General features: G+C 36.6%; 1 protein-coding gene across 1 annotated transcript in view; it reads right to left on the bottom strand.

Annotated features, from left to right (window-relative positions):
* The window catches only part of RB1CC1 (RB1 inducible coiled-coil 1), an 88,977-nt gene that overhangs the window by 30,649 nt on the left and 32,756 nt on the right, over positions 1–25,572 (bottom strand). The window contains 6 exon segments of the mRNA XM_037802431.1: positions 137–563; positions 2,025–2,227; positions 14,492–14,662; positions 14,879–15,005; positions 16,801–16,922; positions 17,842–17,955. Coding sequence (XP_037658359.1) covers positions 137–563; positions 2,025–2,227; positions 14,492–14,662; positions 14,879–15,005; positions 16,801–16,871 — 999 coding nt within the window. The 5' untranslated portion in view covers positions 16,872–16,922; positions 17,842–17,955.

Raw genomic sequence — 25,572 nt, forward strand, 5'->3', positions numbered from 1 at the left:
TAAAAACTTCTATTCCAAGGCTCATTATTTCCATTATAACATCCATTTTCCCATGATAAAATTGTAGTATAAATAATATATTATTAACACATAATGTTAATATGTGACATCAGAAATATAAAATTCCCTTACTTACCCTGCTCATAGAATCAAAGCACTTCCTGACCAAAGATTCCACATCATTAGGTCTATCTTGAACATTTATCCAGTCTAACAAAGAAACATTAAAAAAAGGCAGATCACCCTCTTTAGCATCTACTGAAGTTTCATCATGCTGGACAGTACTTTGACAAGATTCTCTAATTTCTTTGCCACTTTCAGCATCGGTGGTATCTAGGGTTACATTTTCCACTGACTTGTGAAATGAGGTTAACAGTGATTTGTTAGTTGTTCTAGGCATATCGGGAGAGAGCACCAGTTCAGTGGATCTTTTCATTTCAGCCTTTTCTGAGCCTTCATGTTCAGGTGAAGAATCCAGTCTTCCCAAACATTCCTTGTAACTATGTCTGGTTAGGCACTCCAACAATGGAATCTTGGCCATTACTGAAACGGCAGTTCCTAAACTTAAAATACAAAAGATCTGTCAGTAAAACAATGAGACAACTCTAGTTGTCAGGGATTAGTATATTTGAAAGATATACCATGATTTCATACTCAAATCTTACCACCTATCACATTATATTAATTATTACATATAAAGCTGTCTATGAGGTGTTCTCTACAAGTAGCTTGGTTTAGCGGATAGATACAAGGATATCGTTAACTCAGTAAAATACCACTTAAAGCTAGACAGTTTATACTAAACACTTGGACATGTGGCCTTATTAAATCTTAAGGTATTAAAAAAAATCAAATTTACAAATATAAAAACAAACAAAACTAACAAAAAAGGAAAAATTTTAAAAGTTCAAATTTACAAAAGACTCCCAATACCTGTCCCTTATTTTGTAACCTTTTCTCGTTAAGTCAATCACATAATTTTGATATTGAAAGCATAGGATAAAATTAACAATTCTAGATTAGAATTAGACTAGAATACCTCTAACTTTCATCAGAAACCTCCCAAAAAAGTAGATGGATAGACAGACAGATGTTATCGAAGACAAGGGGAAAATAAGGAATCTTGACCATGTGACTCTTTTAGAAACATATAAAGTGATGCAAGCATATCTAAAAGAACTTAATCATATAAACAGTTACTGAAAAGATTATTATACAAACTTAAAAAATCTCTTTCTAGTCTTAATTACATCATTGCTTTCATTAGTCGGAGCCTTCCTTCCCAATATTTGTGCTGGAAAGGAAGGGGGAGGGGGAGGGAAGGAAAGGAGAAAGAATAGGTTACTTCCCCAATTCAAGGTCAAGGTAAAGAAAGGAAAAAAAAAACAAAAACCCACAATTAAAACACTAAAAAAAAAAAAAAAAAACCTCAAGAAACTGAAAGTACACACACATACACAAAATAAAGGGCTATAATTATGAATTACTGCTATATTTTTACACTTACTGTAGTATCTTTTTATAAAGAACCAGTGAGTATTAGATGTGCTTATAGGCCAAAAAAACTAGAAAAGCCATCTAAATGAGAACTAGGACACAAAGAGATTTTTTCTATCTTGTCAAGCCTGCATTGGGATGGTAATGCTGAAGAAAACATGATATTTTCCTTTACTGTCTAATATTTGAAAGGTTTCCAATTTCTATTTGATATGTTCTTTTTACATTTTGCCTTTTCACTATTGGCAAGTTTTTAGGAGGACAAGAAACAGGCAAAGATTCTAGGTTTTGAAAATTTTTCAAAAGCATTTTGAGCCTTTTCGGTCCAGGAGACAACACCAGAAATAGAAATGTAGAAGACTCATGGCAAATAAACTTTTACAATCTATAAAGCACTATGTTAGAAACCTCTAAAAATAAACCTCAATTATAACAAGTATATGGTCTATGAGAAACAAAATGACAGTGATTTAAACTAACAATAAATTTCAAAGGTATTTCATTATCCATTTTAATGGCAAACATACTGAGTTAGTTTTAACTTGATGTCTTCTACCGAATGCAGATAATTTGAATAAATACTTTCAAACTTGAAAAGTAGCTTTTGGTATGAATTTGAACAGTCCTCCAAATTGGCCATGATAGCAGCCCAGCCTTGGTGTTGAAGATGTTCATCATGGACCAGACCTTCACAAAACGAACAAAGTTTCTTGGCAACTTCATACATTTCCTAGAGGGGGAAAAGAAAAAGAATAAAGACATTAAAAGAAGGCAACGGTTTTGGTGCACATATTTGCATATGTGCATGTACATGTACATGTGAAGGTTCTAAACTCAGAAAATGTTTCCTAAGCAATGTTCTAGTTTATCTTATTGTTCGTGCATTTAAGAATCTAAAAATATCACACAGGTTATGAATAGTGTGGTGTTTCTGAGCAGGTATTCTAAGAGACTGTAAACAGGAGGATTCCCAGAAGGCATCATCTCTGGTAAACAGAACACTTGGGGTTCCAATGATTTGACAAATGGCCAATGTGTGTCATCTCAAATGTCAATGTCTGCTCAAGAGTTATCTAAAGCTGACTTAGCTTATTAAAAAGCAATTTTGCAGAAGACAAAAGCTGAGGACTACTAAATACATTATCCACTTTAAACTAATGTAACTATAATGCACTTCATAAAATATTTTCAAGAGTCTCACTAGCTTATGTAAAATAATGAAAATACCTTCAGATTAGGCTTTTGAAACACAGTTCCAAAGAATAAAGTATAAAAATATTTATCAAATATGAACTTCTAGAAAACAATATAGTAGATACGTGAATAAGAAAAGCCATGGTCACATGAGTTTAATATAATAGGAAATAAAAGGGTTACACAACTTCTGTAACTGCTCTAAGGCAAATATAAAATTTAAGAGAGAAAAAAAGGGTTAGAAGTAAAAGGCTTTCCACAGGTGATAGCATGTAAACAAAGTACTGAGTACCAGGAGAATACAGACAAATAAAGGTGGGAAAAGAAGCATTTCAAAGGATGGAACAGAATCAATTATGTGGCAAAGGCAAAAAAGGATAAAATACTGCTTTTCGAAGAAAAATTAAAGAAGGAGTGAGGGTCAGATGATCAAAGACCCTAAATACACTATGGTGAGAAAGAAGATGGACTTTCCTCAGAAAAGAAAGCTAAAGTATTCTTTTCCATGGAAGAAAATGGTCAAACATATGCTTTGAGAAGATTAATAATACTGAAAACATTTTATAGGATGGAACAGGAAGTAGGTACCTGAGAGAATAGATGTAAAATGATTATTTTATCTTCTAGCTGTCACAGGAGGGTTGTAAAAAGACTACTGTAAAAGCAGCAACAGTTATCTAGTTATCTAGATATCACGATAAACAAGTAATAAGAAACGGTAATCTCTACAGGCTAGGGCTGCCAAAAAGACAGCCCTATGTGTGATATCATCAGAACATAACTTATCAGCCAGTAAGGACATGAGAAAATGCGAAACAACATTATCCACTGGGGAATGCAAATCAAAACCTCAATGAGAGGCCACTTCGCGACCCACCAGAATGGTTATATTATCAAAAAATAAATAAATAAATAATAGGATGTGAGGATGCAGAGAAAGAAGAATAAAAAAAAAAAATTGGAAAGCCATGTACGTTGGTGGTGGTGGTGGTGGTGGTAATGTAAAACAGTGCAGCACCGTGGGAAGCAATATGGCAGTTCCTTGGGAAGTTAAGTATAAAATTACCACATGACCTAAAAATCCCACTTCTAGTTATATATCCAAAGGAACTGAAAACAAGGACTCCAACAGATATTTGTATACCAATGTTCATAGCAGCATTATTCACAAAAGCCAAAATGTGGAAGTGTAAATCAACAAATGAATGGATAAGTAAAATGCGGCATATACATGTAACGGAATACTATTCAGCCGTAAAGGGAAAGAAGTTCTAATACATGCTGCTATGGAGATGAGCACTGACTACATCATGTTCTAACAAGCCTGATGGAAAAGGACAAATACCATATGGTTTCACTTATATGAAATATGTAAAATAAATTCAGAGACAGCAAGTAGATTATAGATACCAGAGGCTGGGGGGAAAGGGAATGAGAAGCTATTGCTTAATGTTTGCAGAGTTTCTGTTTGGAGTGATGAAAGGGTTCTGGTAATGGATGGTAGCGATGGCAGCAAAATACTGGGAATGTAATTAATATTAATGAAGTGTACACATGAAAGTGGTTAAAATGGGAAATTTTGTATCGTATATGTTGTTACAATAAATCAAAATGCAAAAACAAACCATCATACTGATGCCAAAAATATAGGGGAAAAACCCCCCCCATAGAATTATGAGGCAAAATCTGTTTTCATATTTTTAAGAACAGAAGGGAGACAAGGTGATCCCCGCCCCCCAAAGCACCACGAAGCAAAGCTGTCTGGGTACATTAAAGCATGGATTTATGTGTGTATGTGTGTAGAAAAATTTAAAATTATTTAGAGTTCCAATGGACTATTCGATGCCTTAAAAAAGATACAAACTAAAAAAGCTTCTATAAAACTAATAAAACAGCTTTCTTTTACACTGGTTTTCCAAACCAGTGTAATAAAAGCATGGACTGATAATTCAGTAAACGGTTTTGGAAGAATATCTCACAACACACTGCAATCCCCTCCCCACTATGAAATCAGGATATAAAGGTACAGACAAAAATATAAACGTACTTAAAGAAAATGTGGGGAAAAAAAATTCTTAAATACACAAAAGAAAACATAAGAAACTAAATTACATTCTATATAAACATTTAAATTTCTGGAATATTTAAGACCATAACAAATAAAAAGAAGAGTAACAATTAAAAATATGTATTGGATATGTATATAGAATGATATATATAATAGGAAGATAGGCATAATATCCAGAGAACACCTGTCAAAAAAAGAAAACGCCAATCCAATAGGAAACCAGACAAAGAATATGAACAGGGAATTCACAGAATACCACAGATATACAAGATAAATGAAAAATGTTCAAACTAATAATCTGGGAAATGCAGAATAAATTAGTAAGGTACCATTACCACCACTCATCACAATGGAAAGTGTTTTCTTTAGAGTGGGAAATGGACACTCTTCAAAGCCTACTGGTAGAAGCAAAATTTGCAAAAAAATTCTCAAAATCAAATATGCAATTTGACATAATTTTATTTACAGAAATCTGTCCTACAGAAACATTTGCATGGATACACAAATATAAATAATTGCATGTGTTGATACAGAACTGTTCACTAGGAAAAAAAAAGATGATGCCAATGATGTGGGTACAGGAGTCTAAGTAATTATCAAGAGAGGACTGTTTAAATCATGACACATAGAAAATGGGAGTACTATGCAACAAGGAAAAATAATGACAATGACATTTATCTATTTACAAGAAGACCTATTCCTATAAATCCCAGTAAGATAACATGAGGAATAATATGTATGGTATTATGGTCCCATTTATTTGTGAAGCTTGGGTTGGATAGAAAATATGTGAAGAGGGATACGGAATAGAAGTATACCATGTGTGTGCCTCTGTGGATATATAAGTCTGGAAGAATACGCACCAACTGATCATTACTGGGATGGGGGAAGGAGGGGTAGGATGCAGCAGAATAGGAAGTTCACTTTTTCTGTATACATTTTTTATTATTTTGAAGTTTTATAAACATACAAAAATCATCACTACTGTTTTAAAATAATATTGTTAACAAACTGAGCCCCAAATATCTTTGTATTGGTCAGGATTCTTTAGGGAAATAAATATATGTATATTATGTAAATATTGTGAGATTTATCATAGGAATTGGCTCACACAACTGTGGGAATGGGCATGTCCAAATCCTGTAGCGCAGGCTGCAAGCAGTGGAACTACGATGAAGGTTTTTGATGGATTCCCCAAGAGAAGCTGGCTAGCTGAAGTAGAGATGGAAATTCTTCCTTCAGTTTGTAACTTCTCTGTTCCTTTCAGTGGTTCTGCACGTACACATTCTGCAAAAACCTTGTTGGCTTTATGTGCAGTTCTCAAGGGTCCAAACCATCAGACAGAAGGACCTTTCACAGATCCTTCCTCCATGACTGCACATCCAATCCTGACTTCCACTGAAATGGGCAACAAAAGGAGCCCTACTCTCTAGGACTCGCTTTCTGGAAGTTCAGGGAGATCCCTGATAGAGTTGCTTCTGGCCCTTGTCTCAGAGCACACTCTCTGCATAGGCTCAAAATTTTCTAAACTATCAATTTCTGGTCTCTTTGTGCTTAAGAGTTCAGTTTTCACCTTATCCCTTTCCCCTCACATTTCACCACAGGCTGCAGCAAGGAGAAACCAGGCTGCACCTTCCACTTAGCTTGGAAATCTCAAATAAAGTTCACTGCTTTCGAGTTCTGCCTTCCATCTGACAACAGAACTCAATTTTGCCAAGTTCTCTGCCACTTTAAAACAAAGATTGTCTTTATTCCAGTTTCCAATAACACATTCAATATTTCCTTCTAAGGCCTTATCAGAAATAACTTTATCATCCATATTTCTACCAACAGTGTCTCTTCAAAGCTATCTTGACTTTTGCTATCAAGAACCTCACAATTACTTCAGCCTCTACCCGTTACACAATTCCAAAGCCGTTTCCACATTTTTTTGGTATTTGCAATAGCAGCACCCCACTCTCCTGGTAACAAAATCTGTTTTTAGTTTCCTTGCTGCTTAAGCAAATGCCATGCAATGGGCTGGCATCAACGATGGGAATTTATTAGCTCATGGTTTGAAGCTAGGAAAAAGTCCAATCTGCTTATAAAGGACTCTAGTTGCTTAAGACTCATCCTAATTAAGCTGGGTCACACCTTACATTGTAAATAACGTGTTATTTCCAACGGGTTCACCCCCCCAACACACACACCACCAGCAGAAATGATTAAGTTTAAGAAGTTATTTTTCTGGGGTACACAGCTCCAAACCACAATTGGGACTGAGGGTATGGCACGGGCAGAGAGAAGCAGCAGAATAGAAAGTTCACTTTCTCTATTTTCCTATTTTATAAACATCATCATTATCACTGTTTTAAAATAATACTGTTAACATACAAACTGAGCTCAAAATATCCTTGAAAATGCCTTTGAGAACAAGGTCCCTCTTCATTCTCACTGGGAATTTGGCCTTGAATAAATTACTTAACCTCACCTGTCCTTGCTTCCTTCTTTGTAAAATAAAGGAGGAGTAGTTCTCGTTGCAAGATGATGAAGTAAAGCCGTCTTTGCCTGCTCCTCCTCCCTGAAACCAACCAAATACAACAAAGAAAACAAGAAACAAAAACTCCATCTCAAAACTAGGAAACACCTATATCCACACCCACCCCCACCCCCAACACCACCCCCCCAAGACATTTTTCATTAATCCTGTAGAATATGAAACGTGATTCAACTACCTACTATTACAGATCTTTGGCAACAATGGTGAGACCTGAATTCTCACTGTTTGGAAATCTACAGGAAGCATGAATGTGCTGCACCAGCCTCTCTGAACCCTCCCAAGAGCAGCCGGCGATGAAACTGTAAAATCTGTCTGACATACTTTCTAACGACTGCACAAAGGTCAGAGGAAAACCTTTGAGGATAAGCAGCCCTAGAGCTGCTAAATTTTGTCTAAAGTGAAGGGAAGAATAGACCATCTCTCCCTCCCTCACCTTCACACGCACTCTGCTTCTTGAAGGGCTCCCATGTGAACCGGGGAGACCTACTGCCAGCCAGGAGACGCTGAGACTGTCCCACACCCTCACCTAACACTAGTGTCTGGGAAGAATTCAACTTATTCAAAGATGAGCAAGAATTTTAAAAGATGAACCAGTACAAAATCCATACTGCACTGTTACTCTAAGGGGTACAACAACAACAACAAAAGGATTAAGAATAAGGGAAACCAAAGGCAGAAAAACTTTTCTCCTGGATAAAATGGGAATTATGCCCCAATTTTTTCCTAAGAATTTCTTTTTTTTTTTTTTAAAGAGCTCAAAGTAGAGATTCACTAGTTTAAAGATAACATAAGGAAACTTAAAATGCACTGGCAAAGCTCAGGAAATAAGTGGAAAAGGAAAAAACAAATCACTGAAATGAAGACCACATTGGGCTCAATAAAAGGAAGAACAGATGGAAGGAGGACACGTTGCTAAAAAAAATGGGGAATAAGCCAGCCTTTAAAAATCAAAATCAAACGAAATGTAAAAAGCTAAGTTTTTAAAAGAAATTACAGAGCAAATTGCAGATGAAAAGTAGTGTCCCTCAACCCTTTTTAGGTTCTAATAAATTGGAATAGCTAGCAGTAAATAACTAAACTATCAAACTACAACCCAGAACCCTTGAATCTTGAAGTCGACTGTATAAAAATGTAGCTCATGAGGGGTGACAATGTGACTGGGAAAGCCATATGACCACACTCCCCTTTGTCCAGTGTGTGGATGGATGAGTAGAAGAATGGGGGCAAAAAAAAAAAAAAAAAAAAAAAGCACCAAGTGATCTTCTTTACTTTAATTGTTCTTTTTCACTTTAATTTTTATTCATATTACTTTCGTGTGTGTGGTAATGAAAATGTTCAAAAATTAATTTTGGTGATGGATGCACAATTATATGGTGGTACTGTGAACAACTGATGACGCTCTGTATGACTGTATGGTATGTGAATTTATCTCAATAAAATTGAATTATTTAAAAAAAAGAAAAAAAAGTAGTGTCCCTGAAGACCAAAGAAACTAAAGAGAAAAAATAAAACTACTGGATTTCAGAAACAGTTAACCCCATAGACAAAAAATAAATAAATCACTATAGGACAGTAGGGAGTGGGAAATGAAGCTGGCTGCAGTAGAACAGTGTTTGTATCAACAAACTCTTAATGGATGACACATTACTTTACATATACCAAACTGTCATTCAAAATAGCCTACAAATATCTCCAAGCTTCTAATAATCTAGTTTCCATGATCCATTCTTGAAGAAACTACTGGAAAACAAACTACACTGAATTAAGAAACAAATATAGGGAGGGGTGGCTGCTATGCTGAAAAAAACATTCTGTGGGAATTTAAGGCTTTAGCAAGGTTGATATCGTGACAGGTCCAGAAACTGATGCTCAATTCCACTTCACTGGTATTTAAAAATATTTCAACTCTTGGACTCGAACAGGTACATTGAACTGTGTACTGGCCACATATAGAGACACTGCTTTGACGTCCTATACTTCAGGTTAAGGTCTAAAAACTTCGAGCTGTGAAAGAAAAATAAACAGATTCTAAACTGTTCCTCATCCATTAAGTTCTCATGCCTGGAGAAGTTAATGTCAACTCAACATATGATATTCATTTTGTACAATAAGTTATGAACCTGGAAAAAAGGAAAGAAATGTAGATAATATGGTAAAAACATTAGGCAATGAGCATCAAATCCATCTGGACAGAGTCCAAAAGAACTATGAGCATTTATTTTGGTTGGAGAACAGAATGTAAACATTCTAAGCCATCACAATGAAGAAATTGCGAAATTACTAGAGGAAGCCTAGAAGTAGAAGAGAGAGGAAGATTGAATATAGTCTAAATATACTGATTTCTTCACACTACAGCAGTCAAAAAACCTCTGAAGGTGGAAAATCCAGAAATAACAATATAAACACACTTAAGGGTAAAATGGCAATCATTAAAAGAACTAAAAATCACACAGCTAACCAAACCTGAACAGCAGAGAAGAAAAGGTGAGGAAGCAGTGGTAGACTAATGGTGACACTGCTCAGAATAGCAACAGATATTTGACAAAGAAAAAAGAAAAACTAAATGTATTCAGTGAAGCTATCAGTAAAAAGATACCCATTAGAAGAACTCAGACTATAAACCTTCCAAAGTATCCGAAGAAACAAAAATAAAGCAAAAGTAGACAATAGTGAAAGATTACAAACAAAAGAGATATTCAAACAGAAAACAATAAGATGCTAGAAGTAACAAACATATATTTACAAAAATGTAAATGGAATAAACTTCTTCAAAGAAAAGAACTCAGAATAACAATTGATAAAGTTTACCTAACTGATGTTTCAATTTCCATATCAAGAAAACAAACAGTAACTTTTATTTTCAAATAACTAACCATACCTCCGGCCACAAAAATATTGGCCACTCCAAAAATTACAATATATTTTTCTGATTACAAAGTAGTGACATTAGAAATTAATAACTGTATGACAAAAATACTCTAGCACCTGGAGATATAAAAATTCTTACACTTGGGTCAATAAAGAAACCAAAACCCAACTGCAGAGCATGCCATATCAAAACCTATGATATACAACTATAATAGTGCTCAGAGGAAATCTTCATGGTCTTAAACATCTACATATTATATATATAGGTATAAATATATAAAATATATTTGTAAAAGTGTTAAAAAAGTGGAAAATATATTTGCAAAACATCATGTCTCCAACTAAAATTAGAAACGTAACATAATAAACCTAAAACCTAACATTTAAAAAAAGGTAAATACTAAAGTATATTCTTTGAAAACAAAACAATAAAGAAGACATATCATTTGCTAACCTGCTGTTTCTCAACAAAGAACCCTGCCCATTTGGGGCAGTTACTGTTCTCTGCTGTTCCGTGTTGCATTTAGATAAGCCTTGTAGGATCCTCAGCCCCGTGCATTTGAACAACCAAAAACTGCCCACACACTTCCAAAGGCTCAAAAGCTAACATTTGTAAAAGAGAAAAAGCAAGCCACAGAGTGGCAGACAATATTTGCAGTATATATAACCAACAAAGAGCTTACATAAAGATTTTACATAAAGATAACATGGAAGACAATATAAAAGATCGTATATAAATCAATTAGAAAAGGACTGACAACCCAACAAACAAAGTCAAGGAAACTTGAAGAGTCATTTCAATTGTAAAATGACACACATACATTTTTGCATACTGGTACTTTTATGACTAATGAATAGAGTCACCAAGAATGCTGGGTCAAAGGGTATTAGTATCATTTTAATAAATAGCAGCAAATTATGAGCATAAATACCCTTTCTTTTATCTCTTCACCAGCATTTCTTTTTAAATTTTCTTACCATTTTTCACATTTCATTTTTGCAGAATAATTTACCTTTTACAATATGTCAATTTATATTACCTAAAGTTGATCATATTATCCCTGTGTTTCTTAGCCACATTTGAGCAGTGTGCTTTGCCCATTTTCCACAGGATTCTGTTTTTATGAGCTTTTTTATATAAGGTTCTGTCAGAAATGCACGTTGCAAATATTTTTCCCAAACTCTCATTAGACTTTGAACATTAAGTATATATATACATATTTTTTTAGTTTGTGAATTAAAAAATAAATCTTTTTCCCAGTGAAATTTGAAAACTGTTTTTTTATGTTTTTACACTTAGATCTCTATTCCTCCTAGAATTTATTTTTGCATATGGTGGGAATTGCAGGTCTAATATGGTTTTCAGTTGGACAGCTTGTCCAGAAAACTTAAAAATCAAACAAAAAACATCCCCAAAGTTCCCCTCACTCTCAAAAATAAAAATACCACACCGTGGCAATCTTGACATTCATTAAGTTCACGAGCCAATTTTTTAAGAATTAACATTTTTATCATATTAAGAAAATGTTTTTTCATTTGTTTATATCTTGTTTATGCTCTTGTATAGGATTTTATCAAGCTCATATAGCTAACTTGTTAAATATATTCGTATTTGACATATCTAGTGCCACTGCAATTGTAATAATTTTACCATTTCCATTCCTAAGCATGACCAGTACTGAGAAACCCTACTGATTTCTATATATTTATCACATATCCAGCCACCTTACCAAAATCCTTTCAATAGGTTTTTAAATGAAATCTCACATTTCCAAATATGCAATCATCGGCTTTAAAAGAGATTTTTAAAAATCCTGTTCCATTAATCTTCCCACTTACTTCATTTTCTTATTTTAAAGCTTCCCTAGAAGCTCCACAAAAATACTGAATAGACTGTTTCTGATTAATGCAAAGATGGCTTTAGCATTTCACTGATTGGAAAGCTGTTTATTTTTGGTAAAGTCTGTATTATATTTAATTTGTCTCTCTCTAGGTCTATTTTACTTATTAGGAACAGGTGCTGAATTTTAACAAATATCTCTTCAGGAATATATTAATGTGATCGCACAGGTTTTCTCCTTTAAGGCATAAATGGCTGATTCTATTAATTATATTAGTACATTTTCATAAATTGAATCTTTTATCTTACATTTCACTTTGTTTTAAATTCCACTTTGTCAAACATTACTATTGCCATTTTATCTCTGTTCACACTTATCTTTTAGCTCTGTGCATGCCTTTCTTTCACTTTAGTAGTCTGTTTTAATTTTATTTCTCGTGACTATAATTGTGGGTTCTTTGTTTTTTAAACCTATCATAAGTTTTATAATTTAATGAGAGAGGGCTAAATTAAGAGTAACACCAGATATACTGTATTATGTTATTGTATGTTTAGTATTCATTGTAATTTACTGTCTCGACTAGTTCCTTTAAATTTCTGCTATATTAATGAAGTTATTATTCATACTCAGTTCTTCTTTGCCTTCAGAATGTTTTCACTTCACCATTCTAATCCCATCCTCTTTTCCACCTCTCTTGTCCTCTGCCCATATGAAACCTTTAGAATGCCTTTGTCACCCTGAAACACTAGATATTGCTGGGACAGTTTACTTCTTGACAATCTAGATTATTGCTAGGTTTTACAACATTGTCACATCTGTTCTATCTCAAGAACCCTTAATTTATTAAGTTTATCAATTCTGTGTGTCCTTTTGACACGCCTTCATTAATCTTTGAGTGCTTCCTTACTTTTTGGCACTAGATAATTCAGGCTGAACCTGTACTTTCCTTTCCCCAGATGTAGAATCAGATACATTTCTTGAAATTCTCTCTTCTTTCTAACAGGAAATGAGATTTAGAATGCTCAGCATTTTTGTAAATTCTGTCCACTTTAATCTCAGATCACTAATTCAGCATATTAATACCAATGAACCTCTTTTTCATTTCATCTACCTAATTTCTAGATTGTTTTAACGCCATGCTTTAATAGAGAATCACAGTATCTCATAATTACTGATTCCTTATGTGTATATATATCTATTGAATGTATTTCTACCACTTTATCTTTTCTCTGTATAATACTTTCTTGATTTTTATTTTATTACCTTTTATTTTATTTCTCTCTGATCACTGTAATTTATATATCCTATTTGTTTATCCTTTAATTTTTCATATTAAAATGCATGTATTTTATTAAAAATTCACATCTTTTCTATTAGCATGGATTATCTGTATTTTCTGTCCAAATTAAAACATTATGCTTATTATTTTTTAAACTCAGTCAGCAATTGTATAGTCCGTTTTACTAGTTTGCTTATACACCAATGTTTTTGCTCTGTTAACAATCAAAAACCAAATCTAAACGACTCTATTATATAAATTCTGTTTACAAAATTTGTGTTTTTAAAAATATTTTTTTTCCTCTCAAAAGCACCTTGGATCCCTCAATATTTAAAAAAAAACTGTGCCAGAAAGATGAAATAATTACCTTTTTACATTGTATTCCAAGCGAAAATCAGTGGTTTCACAAATGTATATACAACAAAACTTTTACTACATTAAATGCTAGCATTTAATAAATTATTTTTATTAATTTGGTTATTTTACATAAGGTAAATACTGTTATTAATTATTCTAAGAGCTTTGTTTACATTTTATCACGTCTGAAAGCAAAATGTGTCTTAACTGTTAGCTTAGATTCAACGATATACAATAAGGTACTAGCAAATCACAAGAGAAAATCACACGGGTGCAAAACAATGCATTAGGATTGTGAGCAGCAATGTAAGAATACATACTGGTAACATGGTTGTGCTATAGAAAAAAAATATGGGCATGGAAAAAAGAATTATATCTTTACAATTATTTAAACTAACTCTCTTTGTCTATATGTACTCTAACATAGGTACTTTATTTGTTAAAGCAATGCTCAAAAGTAATTATCTGTGTCCATCGTTTAGCAAAGAAGTCGAGCTTGAGACAGCTTTCCCACTCTAAAATCACACAATTCTTCGTAAACATAGAATGATTAAACATGTGTTTGAAATTTAAAAATTGGACATATTAACCGCAACATAATTTTTTAAGAAAGTTTATATTTTACTTTTTTTGCATGTTTTCCATGTAATTTAGACTACCTGCTATTAAGGTTCAACTGTTTTTAAGAACATTCAGTTTATATTCACCAATGCCTAATATGTTAACATTTCGTGAAAATATTACCAAATATGTATGACATAATTTTATTAAATACATCTTTTTAATTTTAAATCGCATTAGATGCAAATAAGTATAACAATATCAAAAAATAATTGTTTATATCTTACCACTGCAAGTTGTGTCCTTGAAGCTACAGTGTGAAAAACTGCAGGCATCATAAGAGACTCTTCAACTTTTATTTCCATGTCATTTTCTGTTGAAAAGGTAGTTTTAGGAATAGCAGGTGGACGATCACATAAGATCATTTCTTTGTTAAAAAGAAATATTGGATTTGTGTCCTATATTTTTAAAAAAGTGCAGAAAGATTGCATTTAAATGTTACATATAATTTAACAAAACTATTCAATTACTCAAAATCAAAATCAAACAAATGAACATTCACATTGTCCTCGATTTAGGAGGCATGCATACAAGCCTCCGTTTTGAACATCAGGCCCCCACACCCCACCTAAGGGGAAGCCCCAGCACCATCCGGAGGGCTCTCGGACACCTACCGTCCCGGCGCTGTAGGTGCACACTCTCCGATCGGCAGCCATGCACTCTCCACCATTGACCACCAGCACCTGGTGCTGGATGGCAATCTTGTATTTGTTTTGAATGGCATGCTTAAGGTCTGCCACACTTAAAAAAAAGAAAAAGAAAAAAGGAAAAAGATCAGTTACTTACATTTGCCCCCATGATGAACTTTTATGAGCAAAGTAGCATTAAGTAAAAATATGTTAGGTTAATGAATTCTACTCTAAGTCCGAACTGTTAAAACTTTTCCCCAAAACAGTAGTAAAAAAAAATTAAGCTTCTCAACTAGCTGATCTTGGATGAATAAATCACCCATGTGCACTTGTTACATTTAAAATTTATAGTCTATGAAATACAGGCAGTAGATAATTATTTTTGTGCACTGTAGCAAAGGAATATGCTCCAATTGACATCAGTTTTGTTAAAACGTGGAAATTCCTTTCTTTTAATTATTTAAGTTCTGTCTATATGTACTCTAACATAGGCAATTTATTAAAGCAAGTTTCAAAAAATCTTTCAGAAAACTATATTTAATGAAAATTCCTTTTAGAAAAAAAATCCCCTAATTTCATATTTTAAATTAAGATTTATTAATTCCAAAAATTATTTATAATAATTTTAAAGTGTCAGATTTTATTTAATCTGTATTCTTACCAAGTCTTTGGTATTATACACTATAAAAATAAGCAGGTTTTAAATTGGCAGATTTATGAGATCCATGTTTACACTATAGAGGAAGTTCTTATATCTCTGTAAGGATCATCTGACAAGAAAAAAATCTACATATTTCAAGGGCTTTTTGCTCTGGGAGAGAACTGCATGGTGGATTCTACACACCAAATCATCTTCAAAATAACATGCCAAAAGCTTGCAGTCTCCAAGCCCACAAGCAAATCGATTTGGCTCATTAAACATCAATGTGGTAACAACAACTGCTGAGCTCCAATGCCAGATGTGAACTCTCAGATGGAATCTGCTCCCAGGCTCCACCACACTAAGACTATGGATGCAAGGAAATCATCTGGACAGGGGCGAAACTAGCAAGCTAACGCTGGTAGCAGAGGTGCCACTCCACTGGAATCAGGCAGCATTACTATGACTGTGCTGCAACAGGAGCAGAAGGGCAAGGCATTCGGATGACAACAAATGTCCCTGGTTCCTTTGCAGGGTGCTTAAGTTTCTCTCTCTCTCTTTTTTTTTTTTAATAAAGTGATTAAACTTTAAGGAAAAAAAAAAGAAGGCTTGGGAATGATATGAACTACTTCTCTTTCTTGTTTGACCTCAAAATACATCCCCCCTTCCCACCCCCATCCAGCTCTCTGTACTTTCACAAATATAGGAGGGCATCCAATAGTCAAATATTTGACACTGCTACCAAGTTGAGGAATTATTAGACATGAGTCTCATTAACCTGGCAAATAAAAGTAAACCTATTTCATTCTCTCATTAAAAAACAAAACAATTTCTATTTACTTTATTCATACAAGGAAATAAAAACAAACTACCAAAAACCATAGGAGTGATATATGTTGCTTTATATGGCTGACAATAATTCCCCTAGCAATGTTCTGTGAAACTTAGAAGAGCAATTAGCTCTAGGAACCCATTTGTAATGAGAGCTTGGTTTGAAATCAGTTTTTATTTGTTTGTGGGTAGGTTTATATATTGCAAACAATACATTCATGAAAACAGAACAAGGCACAACTTAAAGAACTCAACTTTAGCATACCAGAGAAAGATAACAACTGCGTATATAAATGTGTTGGAATAAAAGATTAAAGACTTGGCATATTGCTACATTTATTTAAGAATGGAATAATTTCCTCAAAATCAAATATTTCTTTAACTTTTTACAAGCACACAAAATGTGAAACTGAAGAGAATATATGAAGTAGCTCACGTTTGCACTGTTAGTTCAGTGTCAAATGTCAGGGTAGTTCCAGTGTTGACCAGAAATACATATAACTTCATGATGATTTCTCTGGAATCTGTGAGATTATACCTCACACTGTGATATGGTTACTGAAAGAAAAAGAGAATAAAAGCGATCAATTTTACAGACACAACTACAAATACTAACACGTTTACCATAAGAGACAACACTCTTACTATATAAATGACAAAAAATAAAATGAATTTTGGTGACTAAGAAGACTAACTGGAGAATTTGGCAAACTCATTACCTCAAAAACAACAGAAAACAGTAGTAACACTAATGAAGATAAAAGCATAATCATTCTACCATGTAAGGAAGAAAAGTTTTAAGGAGGAAAGAGACCAGTGGTAAGAACAAAAGCTGATATCTACTTATGGGCACATTTCACACTGTTTTCATGCTATCTCTCTATAATAAAAATAAAAATAAAACAAATGTCTTCCTAACCCCGAAAGTATTTCACCTATTTTTCCCTTTGAATAATAAAAAATAGATGTCAAACTTTTTAAAAAAAAATTGTGGTAACTTATAACATAAAACTTGTCATTTAAGCCCTTTCTAAGTGTACAATTCAGTGGCATTAATTATACTCAAATTATTGTGCTACCATCACCACTTTCCATTACTGAAACTTTTTTTCATTATTCCAAACAGAAACTCCGTACCTATCAAGCAATAATTCTCCCATTCTCTCTCCCACCGTCTCCTGGTAAACTCTCAATTACTTTCTATCTCTGTGATTTGTGATCTGTCTGTTCTACACATTTCATATAAGTGAAATCATACTATAAAGATCTGGATAAAACGGAGGATAAAATTCCAAAGATAGAAAGCAGTGAAAGACAACTATGAATAAATTACTAGAAGTTAGTAGGCACTTTTCCTTATGCTCTTTCTACATGAGCCTTAGAGTAAAATTATCAGGGAGGAAGAATATAGCAAATAAGGTTTCAAAAGTACATTAGATTATGAACTCTTGTTATGAAGGTAAGAAGTGGGACTTACCGTCTTGTCACTGTGAAAAGGACTACCACCTTTCTTTAAAAGATTATTGTATGGCTTATATTTGCTTTGCTTGATATTGGCAACTGAATGGGATTACTGGTTAAACTCAGTGAACTGGAAAAGAAAAATTTCTGCATTATAGAGAGAATTCAATATGTAACAACATATGGTTACTGTTCTTTCCTTTCTTGTAAAAATTACCTTCTAAAGATTAGTCCTCTAACCAGCCTCCTTTTCCTAACTGCTTATTCTCTGAAGCTATAACGTTAAACAAGTCACCATTGAACTCCCTATAACTGCGACACCCTACAGCAATTTCTTAGTCCTTAAAATATAATGGCTCTGGGGTCAGACTCCCTGAGTTTGATCCTGGCCCTATTATTTATAATTACATGATCTTGGGCAAGTTACTCAACCGCCTTCAGTCTCCTCTTTTGCAAAAGAGGAACAAAAATGGTATCGAGGACAGCCAGACTCTAAGATAGCCTCAATTATCCATGCCACCTCCCGTCCTGGTATCCACATTCTAGTAGAATCCTCCATCCTGCCCACCTTGGGTGTGGGAGGGCCTATAATCTGCTTCTAACCAATACAATATGGCAAATGTGATAGGATGTCACTTCCATGATTTGTAACTTAAAATTGTTAACCTCTGTCTTGTCAGTTGACTTTCTCCATTCCTGGCTTTGATGAAGTAAGCCACCTATGGAGAGAGGCCCACTGTGGCAGGGAGCAAAGGGTAGCCTCCCGCCAAAATCCAGCAAGAAGCAGAAGACGGCCTCGTCTTACAACTTGCAAGGAGCATAATCTTGACATCAACTGCATGAGCTTGGGAGCAGAACCTTCCCTAGTCAAGCCTCAGACAAGACTCCAGCCCTGGTCAAGAACTTCACTGTAACCTTGTGAGAAACTCTTAAAGCACAGGACCCTGCTAAGTCGTGCCAAGAAACAGTGAAATAGTAAGTGCGTTGTTTTAAGCGACTAAATTTTTGGTAATTTCTTACTTGGCAATAGATAAGTAATGCAGTAACACCATATCATGGGGGTGTCATGAGAATCAAGTGAGAAAAAAGTGTTCATGTATTCAACAGCCAAAGTTGAAAGGTTCTATACTGCAGAGAAAAAAGAGCTCACGCTTTCAACAAAGTTGAAAGGTTCTTATTTGCATCAGTTCAAATAAGGAACATTAATTCCAAAGTTTATTTAGCGTGTCTAACTCACTTGGCTTAATAGAGAACACTTTTACAAATAACCCTCACCATCATTGCTAACTTAGGCCAAATCAGTTGTCTCATTTTGTACTTGCATATGAGTTGAAATTTGAGCAGTTTCCAAAAATAAACCCCCTGGTCCAAATTTTCCTTTCTGCTTCGACCCAACAGTAAATAATGATCACTTCTCCAAGAACTACCTATATGAACTTATTACCCATAAAAAGATAGCTCTAACTCCCTTATTTTACAAAAGAACTAGAGTCCAGAAGTGGAAGTGAGCAGACTGCCCACTTCACTCCTTCATTAAACATCAAAATACCAATATTGTCCAGTTCTTGTAAATGTCTCCCTGTCTTTGTGCCCTTTCTCCCACTATTTCCATCTGTAATTCCATTGCATGTGAGCACCGAGATATGACTGAGATATGAAACCCTTGGAAAAAATGCATGCCCCTTTTAAATCCTTCTTTAAATAGGCTCTTACCCCACTAATTCCCACCCTTTCACTCCTGGCCACCTCCACCCCTAGTAGCTGGGCTTTATCATTTAAAATGGTCAAGAATTAAGGCATTAATACTTAAGGTGTGGTAAATTCAAAAGTGAACATCCACATGCTAGTTCCACAACTTTGTGGAGATACTAAAAACCACTGAACTGTACACTTGGAAAGAATGAATTTTATGGAATTTGAGTTGTATCTCAATTTTAAAAAGTGAACATCCACAACAATTTAGTTACTTTCTATGTTTTTTGCTTCCAGTATCACAATTTATTACCAATATTTACTTAGTGTCAAAGCTCAAATTATGTGTTTTAAAGGGGTAAATTATATGTTAATAGATCAGACTTAAAAAAAAAAAAAAAAAGGTCCAAGAAGATGACTAATGGCAATTGTAACAAATTGTAAAAAATGGTCATTACTAATGGAGACTCTGTAATATTAGGTGACACTACTTACTTTAAAAATGTTTAATGTCCTCCCAAAAAAGCATTTTCTTAAATTACCTAAGTACCATAAATTAGTCTTGCCTGTAACACAACAATTACTGCCTAATTTATCAGATGGAAAAATCCTTGTTTTTAAATACTCCTTTTTAAAACTACTGATGTGGTCGTTAATGTTGATCATCAAATATTTCTGGTTCCTCCAGGTTCCAGACACCTGATAAGACTGGGCTTCCTTGTTGCTCTGAGGTTAGGTAAGGCCACGTGACTTGCTTTAGCGAGTAAATATAAGGGAAGTGGCGCACTCAACACTTCTAGGCTGAAGCTTTCAGCAACAGTGCACAATTCACTGCATCACTTTCTATTGCTACTTTGTGGCACACTGTGTCAAGATGAAGTTTTGTTCATCTGGGTCCCTCAGTAAGTACAATGAAGAAGGTCCCTGCCAACCCCTGGAGGGCATGTAGCATGAAAGATAAACGACCATATTAGGTCACTAGAATTTTGAAGGTTTCAAACCACAGCATTATCCAAGCTATTTTGACTTATATAATTATATTTTCTTCACTTAACAGGCATTTTCCACATTATTATGAATGCCTCATAAACATCAATATTAATGGCTAGCAAATATTCCAACTTGTGACTTCACCACAATTTACTTACTGCTTCACCCAAGTTTTTGTTTTGTTTTGTTTTTAATTTCACCAATGTAGTTTTTATCTAATGTTTAAAGATTTGTTCCCATAAGGCAGATTCCTAGAAGTAAAACTGCTGGGTCAAAACATTAAAATATTTTTAAGGCTATTAGGCATGTTGCAATATTGCTTCTTTCCAAACGGTGTTACCAATTTCTACTTCTTAGGCAACATGTCCAGTCAACCAGATCACTCACTATCCTTGTCAGTATATTTTAAAATGTTTGCTAATATTTCACCATTTTTATTTACACATTGTCTTTAACTGTTAGTGAGTTTGAACTTTATTCATTCATATATTGCCTACTACATATCAAGCATTATGCTAGACCAAAAAATATAACACTGAACAGTAAGTAATATAAAGTCCCAGGACTACTATGGACCTCAATTACCAGAAAAAACAGTAACTCCATCTTAAAGTTAGCTTAAAAGACAAAGCAAGAGAAACACACATAATGCACCCAACACAGAAACTGAGACAAGAACTCATTCAATTTATTCAAAAGACTTTCATTTTGTGCAAGCATGTGCTAGGCAGTGAAGATGAAAAGAGGTGACGTGTGGTTAGAAAAAGCGGAGAATTGTAATAAATGTGGTGAGCATGAAGAGACAGGAAAACACGGAGGGCACTTAGCCTGGGACTGGGGGAGCACTGGAAGAAAACTGGACCGGGAGCTGTCTGAGGTGGCTTTTCTGGAATCTACAAGAACGAGAGGTGATCAGCCAGAGGGGGCAACCCTAGGAAAAGCATGCAGAGCTGAGAGAAGTGGACACGAGATTAAGTTAGAGAGATAAGCAGGGAATCAGATTACTGTGTTCAATCAAGATTTGCTTAATGAAGAAGTGAATGCATTAATATATGATACCGAATGTCAAACCCACAAGTACAGCCTTTATCTTATAAGTGAAATGAAGTCATTTTGTCTTCTTCATGAAAGTAAAGAAGAATAACAGTGGGGGTAGAAAGGAGGACCTAACTTTAGATTTGGGTGATCAAGGGAGGCCCCATGTGGGTTACATTTAAGTGGAAAAAAACCACCAGTCCTAAGAAGGTGGGAGTCAAGCAGTACAAAGAGACACAACATTCTTGTGAGACTAAACACAAAATCTATGTAAGTAATGATTATTGTAATATTTTTAAGTTTTCCTTTTTGTTTCCTTTTAAAATAACTTTTTTTTTTTTTTTACCATTTTGATAGTTTCACATACAGAGAAAAGTTATCAGCATAGTACAAAGAATCACCTTGTATCCTTTAACCAGATTCACCAACTGTTAACATTTTGTTTCACTAGGCTATCATTTGTGCCACACATACTATCCTCTATATGCACAGATGCACAGACATATTTTTTTCCAAACTACTTGAAAGTAATCTGCAAACAGGATGTTCCTTTATCCATAAATACTACATGTGTATCTATTTTTCTTTGTGTATATTTCTTAACAGCAAGGAATTTCTCATACATAACCAAATTACATTTATCAAATCTTGAAATTTAATATTATATAATCCACAATCCATAATCAAATTATTATCCAAATAATAGCTTTATAAGTCCTCCCCCCTCACCTGGTCCAGGGTCCAGTTCAAGATCACATATTTAGGATTATAAATTCAGTTTTAATATCTATTTAATTTCCTTCAATCTGGAAGAGTTCCTCAACCTTTCCTTATCTTTTCAAGATCTAGGACCAATACTGCTCTTAACCCACAGCGGGGCTTTACGAGTAGAGTAAAGATGGCTCAGTTCCATGTTAAAACTTAAGAGCAGGTTGAGGCAAGCTCTGATAAACTGTAGCAGCTATCACGTGTTCAGTAAATACTGGCAACTTTGATAGACACTGGATATGGTAACAAAATAGGTGTGGTCCCTAGCTTCTGTAAGCATGAAGAAAGTGTTTGCTCTAGTTTCAAATGAAAAGACTCTCAAAACATTCTACCACCACACTACAATTATGACATTTGGAGGTTAGTCAGTAATGTTTAGAAGGCAGAATAGTATAAAGGTTTAGGTTAAAATCACTCATGTGCTATCTGACTGTGGGGAGCCGCTTTCCGGGTTAAGGCCTAGTGGACACGCCGCGACCTGCTCTAGAGTAGCCCCCGCCCATCGTTTGAGCCAAGATGGCGCCCGTATCCTGCTTCCGCATATGACGCATGAGGCAGCAGTTGCTGCTAGCCTATTGTACACGCTTACGTAGTGCCAGCACATTGGTTGTAACTGTTGTATATAAGAAATTACCCGGGCTAGCCTCGGGGAGACAGCCCACAGGGAGCCGTGCCTGACGGCCGCATAGAGGTTGTTCTCCCGCGGGGTATAGGGCCTCGTGTGGAATATGTAACAGAGAAAGTTTTCTTCCTGGCTCCAGTAAAAGGCTTGCATTCACTGCTATTGTGTGCCTCAAGTGTCAGTTTGTCTGTGTCTCTCCCTCTTTCCCTCTGTTCTCCTTGCCGGCCGAGGACAGGACGCGCGGGACCGAGTGAGAAGGCGCCGGACAAGTGGTGGCCCGTACGGGGCACCTTTCGCCTCGCTCCTTTTTCATTGCAGCGGACTTCCCGCGCCTGATCAGCGCGAGAAGGTGAGTGTTTCTTTTACGTGAGAGTCAGGGCCCGTGGGTTCTCAGGCGGTCCCGGGGACTCGGAAGAGCTCTCCGAGTGGTTAAAGTACAGTGCCGACTGCAAGCATGGGGCAGTCTGGAAGTTCACCTTTGTTGGCTCCTTTAAAAACCCTCCTGAAGCAGAGGGGTATCTCAGTTAAGAAAAGCTCCCTACAGAGGTTTCTCGATGATGTTGAAACTTTTGCCCCTTGGTTTCCCTCCACCGGCAGCCTCAGTCTGCCCTCTTGGCTGAAGCTTGGTCACGATATAGACCGGGCGCGGCAGACGGGCGTTTGTCTGGATCCAGTTCTAGTCCCTATATGGGAGACCGTCCGCGCGGTCCTTGAACTGGAGTCGGCTACAGGCCTAAGTCCGTCCTCCGCCTTGCAAGAGGTACGGCACGCTCTCCAGGAAACCCAGTCGGTGTCATCTGCGGCCGGCTCCCATAAAGGCAAGCAGCCAGAGTTGAGTGGTGGTAGCTCGGACACCTCTGCCTCAGAATCGGATAGCGTTGACGGTGAGGGAGCGGAAGCGCCTCCATTAATTGATTGGGAGGAGCCTCCCGCCCCACCCACGCGGCCTTCCGCCCCGCCGGTGCCTGTCGCCGCGTCGCAAAAAACGCCGCGGCTTCCGGTGGGCTGGTTGAGCGGTTCCGCCAAAGGCCCTTACCGAGAGCTCCCACTAGTGCCCGAATCCGATAATCACGATGGTCCGCCTTTGCGGGACCCGGAACCCCTTGCAGGCGGGCCGGGGGAGGGGCATCCACAGCCGTATCCCCCACCCGAATACTCAGGCCCCCTAGACCCCATATCATCAGAATGTGGAAGGAGGCATTTCTGGAAATGGGTCCCCTCTTTCACCTTTAGGCCTTTCGGTATACTAGGTGGGTACCAACCACTTAAGCCAGAACCATCCCCAGAAATGTACCCGGTTATTATTAACCATCAAGGCAACAACCAATATGAAGCATATGATTACAAACTTTTGAAGGAGCTAAGGCAGGCCGTCCATCAGTACGGCCCCAATGCCCCTTATACCCTGAACATGGTTGAAAACCTCTCCGCCCTAAATCATACGCCCGCAGATATCGTTCAGTTAGCCCGTGCTTGTTTGCCACCAGGCCGATTTATAGATTGGAAAGCGTGGTTTGAGGAGTTAGCTGAGGAACAAGCGGCTAAGAACGCAACGGGAAGACATGGCGCGTGGAATACAGACATGCTGTTGGGGAGGGGAGCCCATGCCCAAAATCAAACGCGGTTCCCTCAAGAGGTCTATGCCCAAATCTTCCGTTGTTTCGTGGGAGCTTGGAAAAAGCTGACAGGTGAGGGAGAGGCTCAAGCCTCGCTCAGTAATATTCATCAGGGCCCCACAGAACCTTTTGTGGACTTTGTAGCCAAAATGCAGACTGCAGCCGAGAGAATTTTCTCAGATCCAGGGGTGGCAGAGACTGTAGTTAAACAAATGATATTTGAACAGTGCAATAAAGAATGTAAAGTTATTTTAGCACAAAACAGAGGAAAACAGCTGACGGACTGGGTTCGGCTTTGCAGAGATGCTGGCAGCCCGTTAACTAATGCAGGTCTAGCTGCCATGCTAGCCAACTCCTTACAAGTGTCTGCAAAGAAATCTAAAGAACTAGAAATGAAGCCCAGAGGATGTTATCATTGTGGCCAGCTGGGACATATTAAGAGGAACTGTCCCAATAAAGGTCAACCACCTGCCACTCCACAGTTTGGTAGACCATATGCAGCAACCAGGCTATGTGGCCGTTGCCACAAGGGACCTCATCGCGCAGAAGACTGTAGGTCAGCCTTCGATGCGCAAGGTGTGCGCCTTTCTGGCCGTCCTGAACAGGACCCAAAAAACGGGCAGGGGGGGTCCACCCTTTCGGTGGGCCCCCCTGCATGCCATCCGGCGACACGACGCCCGCCCAAATCCGCGCATCCCCTGGGTCAGCGGGACTGGACCTCTGTGCCACCTCCAGACTCGTACTGACCCCCTCCATGGGTGTCCAGTTGGTAGGGACCTCCTTTAAAGGGCCCTTGCCAACAAAGACTGTTGGGCTCATAATAGGGAGAGCATCCACAGCCCTGAAAGGACTAAATGTCATACCAGGTGTTGTGGATTCAGATTTCACAGGTTACGTCCAGATTATGGTACAATCTCAGCAAGGTACGCTGGTCATTGCAAAAGGTGACAAGCTGGCACAGCTCTTGCTCTTACCCAGCTTACATACACTCTTTCCGAGTAGACCCAGACAGAGAGGAGATAAG

Source organism: Choloepus didactylus, chromosome 14, assembly GCF_015220235.1.
Source record: "Choloepus didactylus isolate mChoDid1 chromosome 14, mChoDid1.pri, whole genome shotgun sequence".
In the NCBI taxonomy this organism is placed as follows: domain Eukaryota; kingdom Metazoa; phylum Chordata; class Mammalia; order Pilosa; family Megalonychidae; genus Choloepus; species Choloepus didactylus.